The 15,522-nt window shown below is 39.3% G+C and overlaps 1 protein-coding gene across 1 annotated transcript in view; it reads left to right on the top strand.

The window, feature by feature from the left end:
- RELN (reelin) overlaps positions 1-15,522 on the top strand; it is a gene marked incomplete at its 5' end in the record, with an annotated part of 68,242 nt that overhangs the window by 31,539 nt on the left and 21,181 nt on the right. The window contains 6 exon segments of the mRNA XM_010009746.1: positions 1,698-1,927; positions 4,692-4,912; positions 5,914-6,061; positions 9,368-9,626; positions 10,885-11,134; positions 13,210-13,378. Of these exon segments, the coding sequence (XP_010008048.1) occupies positions 1,698-1,927; positions 4,692-4,912; positions 5,914-6,061; positions 9,368-9,626; positions 10,885-11,134; positions 13,210-13,378 (1,277 nt within the window).

Genomic DNA, 15,522 nt, shown 5'->3' with positions numbered 1-15,522 from the left:
ATTTAGAGAGGTCATTATATTGTCATTAAGAAACTGTAAAAGATTCTTTCATGTAAATTACCATGCTGCAATTACCAGCCTGGTTTTAACAAAGACATAGCATGCTGTAGCATTAAACAGCAAATGATAACAGTTTATGAACAACTACTAAAATGATAGTAAGGGTTTTCCAAGAAAAGTAGGTTTAGCTGTGTACTCTTGCATGCTTCAATTTGTCATGCATCTAATTCATAAATTATTGAATGCAAACCACTTTTTGTTTTAAAATATAGATTACAGCCTGTAGAACAAAAATGTTTGAGGTCACTTTAAGATATTTGTAAGTCTTCAGAGCATTAACCTCATAAAATCTACATGCTTACTTCCATATGTGGTAATAACATTGTTTTCAGCTCACGTTTTTTGAGGACATTAGTATAAATGAAGAAGTTATGCATAATGCAGTGGAATTTCTCTCTGTGTCTCAAGAGCCAAAACCTATATTGGTTCAAGTATCTCTCTAAGCTTCCAGATGAGTAGACAGCCCTTCTAGTCAACTGCACGAAGGAAATACGATGTAGGATACATCTAAAACATTCATGCACAGTTCTAAATATTACTGGGTTTTAGAAATAAATAGATTTTCATTACAGAGAAGCATGTTAGAAGCACACTTATTTTCCACTACAAAGATATGTAAAAAACTCTAAATTTTTCATAATTTTTGTACAGACTGTATTTTATCAGCAGTGGTATTTATTTATTGTGTGGTAAGTAAATTACATCTTATTTTGCATGACAGGGTCATCATGTAAGGGAACTAATTCCTCTTCTTTTATATAAGCAATTTAAAACTAAATGAACATCTTAATATCAGTGTGAAAGAAAAGCAGACTAATTTGCACTGAATACATGCAGAAAATATGTCTGAAGAGGTCTCAGATTCCATATAAAACATCATTCTGGGTTTTTTTTCCCAGTAGTAGAACTGTTGTCCATGTAAGGTTTCTGCATTTTTTACTGATTTTTACATTGGGAATCTTGTAAGAACACCCTGAGAAGTCTGACACTACCAAACTACGTTTCAGTGTGACATTGAATCTAAATCCAATCCAGCTATGATACTCTTTCAGTGGTGTCTCCTAGGGCTTTGCCACTATGCATAAGCAAATGGGTAGTGATTATGGAAGCTGAAGAACATACTGAAATTATACAGCACACAGTATTTGGCACAAGGAGGGGATTTTTTGGAAGTGTGACATAAAAGGCAACCATAGTGCAGCACAGCAATTTAACAAAAAGTTTATGTTTGCACATTTTGTTTTATATGTCTGGATCTAAAAATGCACATTTTTTTGGGTGCTGTGATTACTTCAGTACCTGCCAGAAGACTGCAAGAGCTGGTTCATTTGCTCCAGCAATGTTAGCGGCTCTCCTTTGGGATTTTGCCTAATTAATTTCATGGTTATCTCTTAATAGAAGTAGTTGGGAATCTCATATTGTATTCATTTTGTGATATGCCAGAGGGTGATATGCCCATGGACAGGTAGGGCAATATGCAAGAGTTCATGTGCATGTCTTGGATGTGTCATCCCAGTTGTTAAATGAGTTCCCAAATCACTGTACCAACTGGGGGAGGCTGACTAAGGTGAAGAGCGATTTAGGAGCCCCACAGCCTGCCCTATGTCATCTTCTGCATTTCATGTCTTGGCCCCCAGATCAATATCGGCTGCACCACTGATAGCTCCTCTGCCGACCCAGTGAAGCTGGAGTTCTCACGAGATCTGGGGGCAACCTGGCACCTGCTGCTCCCCTTGTGCTACAGCAGCAGCAGCCACCTCAGCTCCCTGTGCTCCACTGAGCACCACACAAGTAGCACTTACTACGCAGGCACCACCCAGGGCTGGAGAAGGGAAGTCATTCACTTTGGAAAACTGCATCTCTGTGGGTAAGTGTCCAGCTCCTGTTCCTGCCCAGATGCTTGTTGGTTTGCTTTTATTTCTGTTTTCCATCCAAGATGTTCTCCCAGCACAAGAGCAGTGCATAAGACCTGCAGCACCAGTGCAAATCAGATGACCATTTTTATCTCCTTTTTGTCCTGAGTGTTGTTAGTGTCCAGGCAATACCCAAAAATGTGTTGTGCCTAATGCTAATGTAGATAACCACAGATGATGTCCTATTTATCCATATATCTTCTAATTGGTGACATTTTTATGGAAGTGGGTTGCACAGTAAAATTAATGCAAAACCGACTGTCCTTAAAGAGTTTTGAATATTCTTTACTGCAGTGCATTAGCTGTTTGAATCCATCAAGGATATTCTTGCATGAAATTTGAAATCCATTATAAAATGCAGTAAAATATGAGCTAGTATAAACCTGATTCTACTTCAGTGTAAGGAAATGGACTGATCTAAATGCTCCGGGTTTCTTGTAGCTGTAAAGCTCTCTGATTCTAAGAAGTTAACAGCTGCAGTCACTCAGAAGCTGAAAGTTTGTGGAACAAGCCAGACTGGATGCTAACAGATATATAGTACAGAAAAACAATACATGCTAGCAGGCATAATAATAATAATAATAATAATAATAATAATAATAATATGAAACTTTTCAGGTTTAAAACATAACTGTTTATTTTTTCAAGGAAAATTGTCTCCTAGCATCAGTTTATGTATAAGACCACATCATTAAGGGTTAAACTGTAGCACGCAGGAACAAAAATGAGCTATGCAACTATGAGACAGAGTATTTATGAAACTACTGCGTGCAATGGGCCCTCCACTAAATAAGTGGCCCTCTGTGCCTCTGAAAGTATGAAAAGACCTATCTAAGAGATGAGAACCAAATTTGGAAAGCCTGGATGTTTAATTATTTAAGAAAATGTTTACATTTTAAACTTGAAACTTCTGGTTTATGACAGTTATCAGTTCAAGCATGGAATAGGTAACCATCTCTTGCAGCAGCTCATCTGTCCTTCTGGTTTCTTCCAAAACAATTATTTGACCCTTTACACAACCACCAATCCATCCCTTCAAAAAAAAATTTGTCTATGCAGATTTCTAACTCATTTAAACCTTCCAAGTATTTTGATTTAATCCTCTGTTCCTGAGTATTTCTGTCCTGTTTGCCTGCCTTCCCTCCAGTTTCTTCCGCAACATGCCAGGCCAGAAGCCAATTGCTGATAGCCAGCCAAACCCAGTAGCATGGAGCAGCTTCCATGGGGCATTCAGTGCCATGAAATTCTTGGGCCAGAGGGCTGAAGGGGGATTTTCTCCACCAAAATCCACAGGAATACAAGAAAAAAAATCCAAACCTGACTGCTTGTGTAATTCTGAAAAACACCTCACCCTAGTCATCCCCAGAGTTTTGGTTATATTTAAAGGGAGATAAAGACATTTTCAGTTATTTCTAGCACGTATGTTATTTTGGAAATTAATATATGTTCCCAGCAGACAGCTGTAACTAAGAATTAGTATTCCAGTTATGTCTTGAAGGAAAAGCCCAGGGCCTGCTGAGTCAGTGCAGAAACCCCTACTGACTTCAGCAAGACCAGTGTTTCTCTCTCTGCTTCAGCCACGTTTCACCCTCCTGAAGCCTGAGGGAAGGAGCTGACGTGCCTGGAGGTAGAATGAATCTAGCCTGTGGGGCAGAGACCTCCTCTGAAAAGGAGGTTACAGCACCTCCAGTCTCACACTTGTGTCCTTCCCCTCAGGCTACACTAAGATCAATGTTTTTTATTTCCAGCAGGACTCTGGTTCTCGGGTACCTTTCTTGAAACTCTTAGTAGCATCCCCACCCATCAGCTACCCCTTATCATCTGAATCCCCTCATAAAAATTCCTTTTTAGCAAACCAAGAGGAAAGACTCATCAGCTACCTGTGCGAATAAACCCCTGTTACATTTAGATATCTCTAACAAGACACATTAAACATGGAAGGCAATTAAGTGTTTTTCCCTTATTCTACTGGTTTCCTTCCCCCTTTAAAGCATTTTCTCAATTGGGAATAAAATTAGTCTCTCAAGTGTTCTTCCCCATCTCAATTTGTTTTCCCTCCTTCCCCGGTCAGTCCTTTGTATGCAGCTTTGACACTAAGAAGGCGAATTAAAAATGACGGAACAGCACCCAAAGGAGAATATAGTTTAAATTAACAACTTGCAATATCAGTCTGCTTTAAGATTAAGCTGCCCAACAGTAAGCTGAATACCTGATGACAGGGGAGATGACATTTTCTTTCCATGTACCGGAGGGGGAGATCCTCCCATCCCAGCTCCACTGGATGGTGTCACTGCAGGCAGGGTGGCAGCATGTAGGATTTCACTCTCCAAGAGAGGGTGAAAGTGGCTCAGTCTGCCCCAGACACCATACACCAAAGCAGAAGGGAATCCGTCAGACCACAGCCATTCATCCTCCCTGTGAATGATGGAGAGAAAAGTGGTTAGATTTCAAATCCCATTTTCAAGTCCATCATTCAGGTTTGGTATTACAACTAATGAATGTTATTCTTATTTCTGTTAGTACTTGGCTTGAACGTCAGTATAAAGATGCATGAGGTACTGAAGGAATTAGATATATCAGTCAGTTTCTAGAACTAAGCAATTTAACAAACAATTTTCAACAAAAAGAATACCCCCTATATGCACAGTATGGTATATATAGGAAGTACAAAAAAGATGGAACTGTTATTTAAAGTAAATACCCTTTATGCCTTTTCAGGTTGGCAAGGTTCAGATGGTACCAAGGATTTTACCCTGCTGGATCCCAGCCTGTGACCTGGGCCATTGACAACGTGTACATCGGCCCACAGTGTGAGGAGATGTGCAACGGGCACGGCAGCTGTATCAACGGCACCAAGTGCATCTGTGACCCTGGGTACTCTGGGCCAACCTGCAAAATAAGTACCAAGAATGCTGACTTCCTTAAGGATGATTTTGAAGGTATCACTTTTTGGGGGGAGTCTGAATTCTGTCTGTCCGTCTTAGTGGAACCCATGGCTCAAGGGATAGAACTGTGAAGTCTTCCTCACTCCTGCATGGTTCTGCGTGTAATTCATGCTGTGGAGGTATTCCCATGAACGAAGCAGTCAGATGTCATTCTCAAGCACAGTTTGTGAATGTCTGATGGCTGTCAGTGTCTGGTTTGGAGTGTCTGGCTCTTGGTGAAGTTGTGGACTACAAGTTGTTCACCGAAATAGAATTTCCTGAAACTCTACATGTACAAACTAATTTTAGAGGAAAATGATGGTTTGATGGTAGCTTGATTTCAGTACACAGAATGCAAATGAGGCAAATAATAGAGGGCTTTAAGGTTGTCTTGTTTCTCACAAGGAAAGTGTAAGTGGCCTTAACACGGCAAATATGGTTTCAGAGTAGACTGTGTGTCTCAGTGATGAGGGCCACTGCTCAGCAGGCATGGCAGACCTCAAACAAGTGTTGGCAGGAGGGAACTCAAAGCCTCATGCTTGCCTGGGCACACACAGCATCTATGTCCACAACTCTAAAACCACCTTGAGGTTTCCACCGCTAGCAAGCATGGCAAGAAGAGCACATTTTGCATAAAGCAACACCTGTGAATCAGATTCATCCCTTCATAGGTGCTGCTGTTCATTTTAATTTTTGCCAGTCCTTGTTTGCATGCTACCACATGGTACCCAAAGTTTCTTTATAGACCTGGGAACTTTGTTGTTATCTTAAGAAAAATGAAGATAAATAGAAAATCTTGTGAGTAACTGGAGACTAAGATCCCAGATTTCATTATTCTGGGTTTGTTTGGTTTGTTTTGGTTTGTGGCAGTTTTCTAGAATGCATTGCATCAGAAACACTGGATGTTTCTTCACTCTGCATGTGATGTTTAATTTCTCTCTCTTCCTCTGGAAATCGTACTCTTGCAGAAGGCACATTTCGAGTAAATCATAAATATGTATTCACTGTGTATTCAGGTCAGCTGGAGTCAGATAGATTCCTGCTTGTGAGTGGTGGAAAGCCATCAAGGAAATGTGGTATCATGTCTGGAGGAAACAACCTTTTCTTCAATGAAGAAGGCTTACGTATGCTGATGACTCGAGACCTAGATTTGTCACAAGCCAGGTAACACAATTTCAAAGTTCTGTCAGCATTTCACTGAAGAAATAATATACTGAAGAGTAATTCATATGTGACACTTCTGTGGTGAAGGCAGGCTGGTATATTTTGTGGTCCTTGCTCTAGCAAATACTCAATTTTAACCACTGTTAACATTTTAAATTAAATCTAACTTGAACTTTAATGGGATTAACCATTTAAGTATTCCTTTTTTTCCTTGAATAAGAACTCCAGGATCTGATGCTGCACCTTCAATATTCTGTGCAAGTTTGTATTTCTTAAATGCATAACATGAGAAATCAATTGCATGTCACATGCTCTGCTTGTCTTACAGTTTGGTGTATTACAAGCCATTGCTGAAACAGGAGTATCTGCTGCCACTATAGCTCTTACATTCATCATCACATAATTCTTTAATTTCTGAAGCTTACTTTCTCCTTGTTGTGCACATTTGTTTCCAATAATTCACTAAGAAATTCCCATCAAGCTGTCACCAGCTACACTGAGCGCAGCAATTGAAAAACAAATATTTTTAGTGCATTTAGAGATTATGTTGTATCATTACAGCTTGCAGAGTAGATGTTTGATGAGTGAGACATGCTAAGCAAGCCACATTAAAAAATTTATGCTAATATAAATGAAACCACATCTTAATTGCATGCATGGTAATAAATACACATTGTTTTCTAATTATTCAGTATCTTAGCTTATATCATTATATTATTGCTTTCAAGAGATTGCATTTTCTCCAAGACTTTTTTCCATTGATCTCTTGTAAACACCCAACTCCTCTCTAATGTTCTGTGGGAAACACTTTAACCAGCACTTTATCTCTTTTTGACTTGTCTTCATTACCACTGAATCTTTAAATAATGGTTGCAGAGTGTAATAGTCAATGAAGATGCCTAATTTCTAACCATTATATTTTTTAGATCAGCACTTAGCTAGCCCTCAGTGAAGTGTAATATTAAAGATCCCTGTAATATGTAATATTTCTCACAGCAAATGTTTTTCAGACCTAGGTAAACACAAACATCCATTCTCTGCACTATTTTGATTTCCTGGATGGTTCTGAAATTAAAAGATTGTTTAACAAAAGACACAAAAGGTCTTGTAAGTTGCTCCATTAGACTAAATGACATGTTTTCCTTATTGCTTGTGTTCAAAGAACTATCATTTCTCTCTTCTCCGTAATAGTCTGTAGCTGGATTTGCATATATTGACCTCAAGGTGTTATATGGAGATAAATAGCTTCTGCCTTAGAAAAAGGCAAACAAAGCAATACATTTAATTTCTTGTTTATGCTAATGACAAACAACAGTTATCAACAAATAACTGTATGTTCTCTGAAGAGCACGGCAGACCACAACAGCTCTTGAGCAACCTAAGTAATTGCAGTGGGATTTTCTTAATATCCAGGCTGACTGTATTGGCCACCTGCAAAGCACAACAGATCTGGCTGTGACACAGATGTGCTGAGTTCTGCACAGAACTTGGCAAAAGGTTTGAGTTTATGCCAGGAATGACAAGAACCATCATTTCTAGCAGACATTTTTAAGGGTACTAGACTCAGTCACATTAAAACTTCCCCTTTTCCTATGAGGAAATCCTCTGAAGTACACAGGTGAGCAGTGGTGCGTGTTAGCGCTCCAAGCCATGCTTGGCACCTGGGGATTGAAAACAAATGGACTCTGCAATCCGTTATCCACTACCATCACATAATATCTGTATTTTAAAAAATTTCATACAAGGGACAGTATATCACTGCCATATACCAGTAGCTGAAACTGCACAGCATGAAATATAAGTAAGGACAGAATATTGTAAGTATAACAACTGATGAAATCCTTCTCAATTCTGAATTAGTAGAAGACTATCCACACATTTTAATGTTACCAGATCTACAAGAAAACTGTGCTTTTCCATTTTTAAATAGGAAGAGCCTTTGCAAAATATCTGTGGGGTGAGAAGAGACATATTTTAATACAACTTTTTTATCTGCTAGATGTTACCTGTATTTGAGGTGGTTATTACTATATGAGTAAAAATTTGGATAAAAGAATAGCAATCCACAGAGAGCAGATTCAACGAGGTCACCTGGGTTTATTTCCTTTGAATTATGTGGCAAATGTTGGAGTACATCTGAGAAGGCACAAAGACTTGCCAGTAGTGAATCCAATCCATTACAGCTGATATGTTGATTCACAAGGGTCCCCAGTGCTCCTTTACAGCACAAGCAGTATGTCATGTCTGGGACGTGGAGGTAGATACAGTCTGTAGTGAAAGAAGTTATATATAGTAGCAAGAGAAACCGTGAGTCGCAGCAAGGACTAGAATTAATTGACTTGCGGGTCTGGTGGTTTATTGAAGCTTTGTCTGCCCAGGATCTCTGCAGCCTCCAGTCCCAGAGGATCTACCTGTGGATCAAACCAGAACAAGACTTTTGATACAAAACTTCTGTGCGGTTTCATTTAACCATGAGCCAGGCAGCACTAATGCAGTAATAATTAGGACAGATACGACACTCTAAAGCTGTGCAAAAGCTGTGCAAATATGAATTAATACTTGTAATATCCCTATGAGTCTGATAGGTAAATATCATTACAGAAGTGGTTCCCTCCGCTCCAAGTGCAGAGTAGAGCTATGTATGAGCATCGGCTAACAGGAAGAATTTCACAGTTTGATACGAGTCTATTGTGCTGCTTTGGAAAAGCCAATTAAATAGGGGATGAAAGCACTGGTGTCCCTGGGTGGCTTGGGCTGGCTTCAGGGAAGCCAGCATATCTAAGTGGTGTGATTTAGAAAAATTTCCCAGGATGAGTAAATGGACAAAATGATCCCTGAAAATGAAATGTGCTTTGTTCTCATGTGCAAATTTTCTCTAGTTTGTGCCAATGGGAAGCCGGGATGCTTGTTTTGAATTTAAGCATTTCAGCAAATTCATAACAAAACATGGTCTACTTAGGGCACTGTTACTTTTTTGCCACTAAAATCTGTTCTCAAGGGCTACAGGGATAAAAATTTCACCCAGGATTATGTGCCAGATATTTGCAACATCTGTTATGCAGACAAAAGGTCAAAACATAAATGTCAAGCTTTGCTCAGCCTCTTCTGCCTGGCAAACCACCACACAGGTAAACCAAATTTTTGTCATCCCACCTGTCTGTCTGCTTATACTCTGGAGGCTTTGAAAAGGCAATTATAAGATCTCATAAAGCTGACTCTTACAGCAAGAAATCATGGGGCTAAATCAACAAACTCCAAGTCTCTCTAGTTGGTAAATCTTTCCAGTAATTGTGGAATCCCTGTTAGATTCGTGCAGTTCTTCATGAGATTGGGATGCGGCAAGGGGGTGCCAGACCCCAGGAGCCAGCCTGTGCTGCTTCAGTATTCGCTCAATGGGGGCCTCACATGGAGCCTTCTCCAGGAGTTCCTCTTCAGTAACTCCAGCAATGTTGGACGATACATTGCCCTGGAAATACCCTTGAAGGCCCGTTCTAGCTCCACTCGGCTTCGCTGGTGGCAACCATCCGAGAATGGGCATTTTTACAGTCCCTGGGTAATTGACCAGGTAAGGAATCCTCTGGGGTTTTTTTGGGTTTTATAAACCACTTTAGACTGTTTTCAGTCTTAGTCTTTCCCTTTGGTTGGCATGTATCATTTCACTGCATTAAGCAAAAATGCTTTGCATAAAGTCATTTCAGAATTAGAATAATCTAACAAAACAGCGGAGCACAGTTGCTGTTTGCTGATCTTCTGGTTTTAATACACCGTTTCCATGCGGGGTTCTGAACACCCCTTTTGGAGCTAGGAAAGTCTCTTATACATTGGTAGAACCCCAGGTTCACATTACAGAAGTCTTTACCATGCAACATGCAAGTCTGAGTGCAAAAGCCTTCACTTAAAATATATCCAAATACGTAATTGGCTTGGTAGAATGTAATAGAAAAACCTGTAGAAAAATGTCAGTCTATATCCATTCTCTAGTTCTGAAACCAAAATTTTGTTTCAAATTTTAGTTTGGATTTGCTTTTATAAAGGTTATTATGTTGCTTGTGTGACTTGCTATAAATCCCAAGAAACCCTATTAAAGTGATTATTCTCTAAGTAGTGTAACTAGGCTGCCCAAGTTCAACTTGCTTATTTATGAGATAATATTTTAAAGGAGTTAGTTCATGTCCTTAAAAGAAACCCAAATACCAAACTCCAGCCATGTTTAATGATGTGGTTACAAAATTTTGCTTCCTGTCTCTCCATTTAAGAATGAGAAAATCCTCACACTTTCAATCCTCTATCTACATTTAATGTAGTTGTATCAGTTTGGAACAATCAGAAAGTGAATTTAGAATAACGAATGAAAATTAATTCTATGTTGCTTGCTGTTGAATAGTAAATTGCTGATGTCTTACAGTCAATGGCAAAACAAGACCAATATCTTCCCATATCGGCAGATGCAGCCTGACAGTAGTGCACCAGATTACAGTAGAGCTCAACAGTCAGTAGGAAAAATGACAGTGTAACTTTGCTCCTACCAACATTTATCTCTGTGAGCAGTTTTACTTCATCCAGGGTTGAGTTCACCTCCCTGAACTTTAGATTTGCATAGCTAAACCCATTTCTTTTGGACCCTTTTATAGGAAAAAGATATTCTCCTTCCTCATACCCCAAACTCTTTACAAAGTAAATTTGCCCATTTGGGTCCAGGACAATATATATGCATAGATCAGTAAATCTTTTCCTTCTCCAAGGTGCTGTGTCACATGGTATGTTTGCGAAGACTTCTAGACATTTTTATCTTTTTAACAACAATTCCTTTCCTAACATTTCAGATTCTTATTGGAGGAAACATCTCTGGTAATACAGTGTTAGAAGATGATTTCACCACACTGGATAGTAGAAAATGGCTGCTCCATCCTGGTGGAACAAAGATGCCAGTCTGTGGCTCTACTGGGGATGCTCTCGTGTTCATTGAGAAAGCTAGCACCCGCTACGTTGTCACCACTGACATCGTTGTCAATGAAGACTCCTTCTTGCAAATAGATTTTGCTGCATCCTGCTCTGTCACAGACTCCTGTTATGGTAATGACTTCTTAGTAATTGCTGCTTTTCCTCATCCTCTCCTGTACAAAAAAGTTCACTTGTTTTGTGGTTCCATTATTCATTGTAAAACAAACTGAGAAACAAAAGAAAGCTGCATGTTTCTGTTAGGAATTGTAATATCAGCTATTTTTTTCTATGTGTCTGAAGCCTAAGATAAACTAAAGTACATTATTTCCTCCAAGTACTTAAGTTGCAGATCAACTCATTTAAGAAAAAGACTAACAGCTGTCTTACTCAAATCCATTTACCAGTACATGGCATCCACTGCTTGGGGTGATCTCCTTGTTCTAATAATAAGCAGCTGAGCATTCCTAACATATATTTCTTGCTTTGTGGTTTTGCATTTTCAGTGAAGTAAATCTCGGTCCTGATCTCACTTGCACCTGTATGATTAAAAAACCCACGTGCCAAGTTAGCATCAGCTGCAAAAATTTGTATGGTCCACATGAAAAAAGAAACGTGTGTGTATATATATATATATGTGTGTGTATGCATGTATGAATGAATGTGTGTGCAGATATATGCACATATACACGTATATATACATATACACAGAATTATGCAATTTTTAATTACCTGCCTTCTTTTTTTACCATGAGTGCAGAGCATGCTTTTAGATGTGCACATACATACACACATATAAATAAAAACATGCTGTGCATTCAATATACGTCACATGGAAATTTAAAATTGGTTCATTATGTGAATTTTAAGATGCACAAGAAATAGGTCTTCCCAGCTTTTCAATCCTTGTTTGCATCTTAAATTACATTCTCTTAGCATAGGAATATGGAGTATAGATTTTTTTTTTTATGAGGAGGAGAATACAGTATGTTGCATCATGTAGCATGTGTTAATTCACTGGGTTGATCCTAAAATCATTTCTGCCAAGTTGAGAAGTGTTTTGGCAGCTTAGCTATATCCTGGCAAAGAAACAGTTCCTTCTTTTTTTGCTTCATTGTCTAGCACACTTACCATTATCTTAACTTAGTATTACATTAGGCAGGATACTACCTAATCATGCTTCCAGTCATGATGAGCAAAGCATTTCGTTTTGGTGGCAGAGATTTAACACTAAAAACTCACCCTTGTCCTTATCCACTTGTCTTTGTATTTCTATAGCACTATCTTATATGCTTAGTCATCAGGTAGGACTGATTGGGTGATTAATGGTCATCCTCTGTGCATGAAGGTAGAAGAAATGGGTCTATAATAATCACAAAAGATCACAGATTTATCACCCCTGTCACTGCAGTCATGCTCTATGCTTTGCACAGCCAGAATGCCTGGCAGCTGGAACATTTACTTCAAGTTACAGTTCTGGGCCCATTATTATTTACTTTTTAATGGCTGCATAAAAGTTTAACTTGAAGTATTTAGTGAGCTTGACTAACCTATATTTTTCATGATTAAAGTTTATAAGCTATAAACATCAAAAACGATGAAATTGCTGTTTTTTGCTGAGAAACTAATACATTGGTTTAATGTGGCTAGACTGTGTTTGAATAAAAACGAAGCTTACTGACTAACAAACTCAATTTAAAATTCTTAATGCTGGATAATGAAATGAGCTGGTTTGGAGGGAGGTGGAAGAGTGACTAAACCATCTTGTGACGGAGCCAAAAGTTTGAATCTGAGTGTTGCTCTGGCTTACACTATGATTGCATCCAGCTGAATCTCATCCTTCAGCTTGAAAAACAAAACAAGTTGCTGGTCATGATGCTGTCACATCACTTTCTTTCACACTACATCTTGACTTAATCCTGGTGGTTTAACAGATGAATTCATCTTTGCACCTGCGGTCCCTGAGTTAGGCGGTAGATGCAGAGATATACTGCAGTCTTGTCCTGAGCTATACCTGCTCAGCAGCATGTAATGTATTTTCCAGCACTGCCACCAAAGGAGAGAGCTTTATGCTTCTGATACAAGGGTTTGAAAAGTTTTGAGTGGTTATTTTGGCAGCATAGACTTGTGATTAATGCTCACTGGGATTATTAGTTTATCGTAGATATGGATGTAAGTCTCTGAGTAACTGACCATCTTTCCACCCCTAGCTATTGAACTGGAATATTCAGTGGACCTTGGCCTGAGCTGGCACCCAATTTTGAGAGACTGTCTTCCCACTAATGTGGAATGCAACAAGTACCATCTCCAGAAGATTCTCATTTCAGACACTTTCAACAAGTGGACCCGGGTTACTTTGCCTCTGCCACCCTATACTAGGTATCTCCCTCTGGTTTTCTACAGAATAAGTCTAAATGCACAACTGTGTATTGATGCATGATTCATTATAGCATTGAAATAATTGTACCTTGCCTTTTTTTTTTTTGGTCCATATGTATAGCAATAAATAAGTATAAGTAAATGAAGCCCCATCCTGCTTTGCATAAAAATTGCAAAGCTACTATGTATGTTTACTTTTCTTAGCTATTTAAAGATAGGAAATTCTTGTCCACCTTGTCCTGGTGAGGGACAGGGGGAACTTTCTAAAGACTCCCATGTTATCATCATCCTCACTTAATTCTGGTCATTTTGTGGCTGACTGGACTGGCTGAATCCCCGCTGCACCATGTGCTGCTGTTGCTGCGTATGAGCCGGTTGTTTTAAATGTAGCAGTTTTCAGATTTCTTGTTTTTCTGTGCATTCCTTGTATCCTGTGTGTGTCCCCCAGCTTTGATGCTCTCATCATTTTTACACATGCCACATTTTCACTTCCTCTTCCTTTTCCTACATTCTTTTGTCTTTGAGGGAAGAAAAATTGTGGGGGTTTTTTGGAGGTTGCAGTGAAAAGAGCTGTTTGGGGCTGACAGTGCTATTGGGAGTGCTGCCATATGGTTTCCTACAGTGCCCTGAAAACTGCTGGATTGCTGGATTTTTGTTTGTCAAAAAGATACATCTAGGGTCAACTGGGTAGCTCAGCCTTCCAGGTTTTTTCCTTCCTGATGTGTTGGTTTACAGTGATAGCTGTGACTGTGCCCTGTGCAGTCACAGAATCATCGAATAGTATGAGTTGGAAAGGACCTTCAAGGGTCATCTAGTCTAACACCCCTGCAATGAGCAGGGATATCTTCAACTAGATCAGTCGTACCTGATAAAGCCAGCACAGATCTAGCCCAAATTAAAGACCTGCAAACACAGGTCGCATGGATGTCAGGCTCTCAGCACAGCTTGACTCCACAGCTTTACTCCTGTTGCTGAGCCTGATCTCCTCACATAAGCATAGGCTGATATCCACAGGCACAGAAGTGCCACAGTGCAGGCAGAGCCTATGCCTGTTTGAGAAGATTGTTACGAAAGATGCCATATGAGTCTGAAAACTGAGACCTTTACTTTTTAGCAATTGCAATGAGAATGCCTATACAGTTCCCACACACTTTGAAACTAGTAGTGGAAAAGTCTGTTTTATTACAAATCGTTTGGGGTATCTAGACTTTTCCCCATCTTCAACGCAGTGCTTTACTTCAAGTAATAGTACTTTTTCAGGACTCGTTCCCAGCATCGATCTCCTCTGCTTCCTCTTTTGTACTGCTTCACTGCATATTGTCTGCAAAATCCATTACCCCAACAGTTCCTGTATATAGTCTTCAAATCTGTGTTCAGGAGGGGCTTGCAGAGGCTGAGTTGGATAAATCAGGTCTGGGGCTGATGTCCCAAACCAATCGAGTTTGGATCTGAAAGGAACCTACCACCAGAGATAAACTCGGGTTTATAAATAACTGATTTTTAAGACTGAAAAGTCTTTTTGAGCAGTATAGGTCAAAAGAAGAAGTCTGATGTCCTACTGAGGGAAATATTGCTCATCTTTCCAATCCAATGACTATATTTGGTGGTTCGAGTAAAACCATTTCCCAAAGATATGAAGATAGGGATTGCATTAGAGAGGTTATTACAACCTTAGCTCACAAACAAGGGAGACATTAAGCTTTAGAATAAGGAACAGTGCATCTAATAGTCCCTTTAGTCTAGACGGGATATAACTTTTATGCTGCTTTATTATTTCAAGCTGTGTAATAGCAGGTGTGTGTCTCCAATTGTTCATGCCTGTATGTTTTAGGGACGTGCAGGCTATATAATCAATAGCTTGGCCTGGTGCACAGCACTTATACTTATGTAACCTTTTAGGGCTTGTGTACTGCAGAGTGCTATCTAACCTCTGGACTGCAGAAAGCGATGAACACATAGTTTTAATTTAGTCTCAGAGCTGATTTTAAAGTGCAAATGCAAATACAAAGCTTCTCCTAGGAGCATCAGCGCAATAAATTTAGTGAAGTGCCAACCCAAAAGCAGGCACTGTAAGATATAGGTGCTTGTCTTTATTCCTAAAGGATTTCCTCAGAGTTTATGCATTTGAAAATGCTATTTGGCGA

The sequence above is a fragment of the Nestor notabilis genome, unplaced genomic scaffold, assembly GCF_000696875.1.
Source record: "Nestor notabilis isolate BGI_N333 unplaced genomic scaffold, ASM69687v1 scaffold412, whole genome shotgun sequence".
NCBI lineage: Eukaryota > Metazoa > Chordata > Aves > Psittaciformes > Psittacidae > Nestor > Nestor notabilis.
This window is presented reverse-complemented; position numbering and strand designations above follow the sequence as displayed.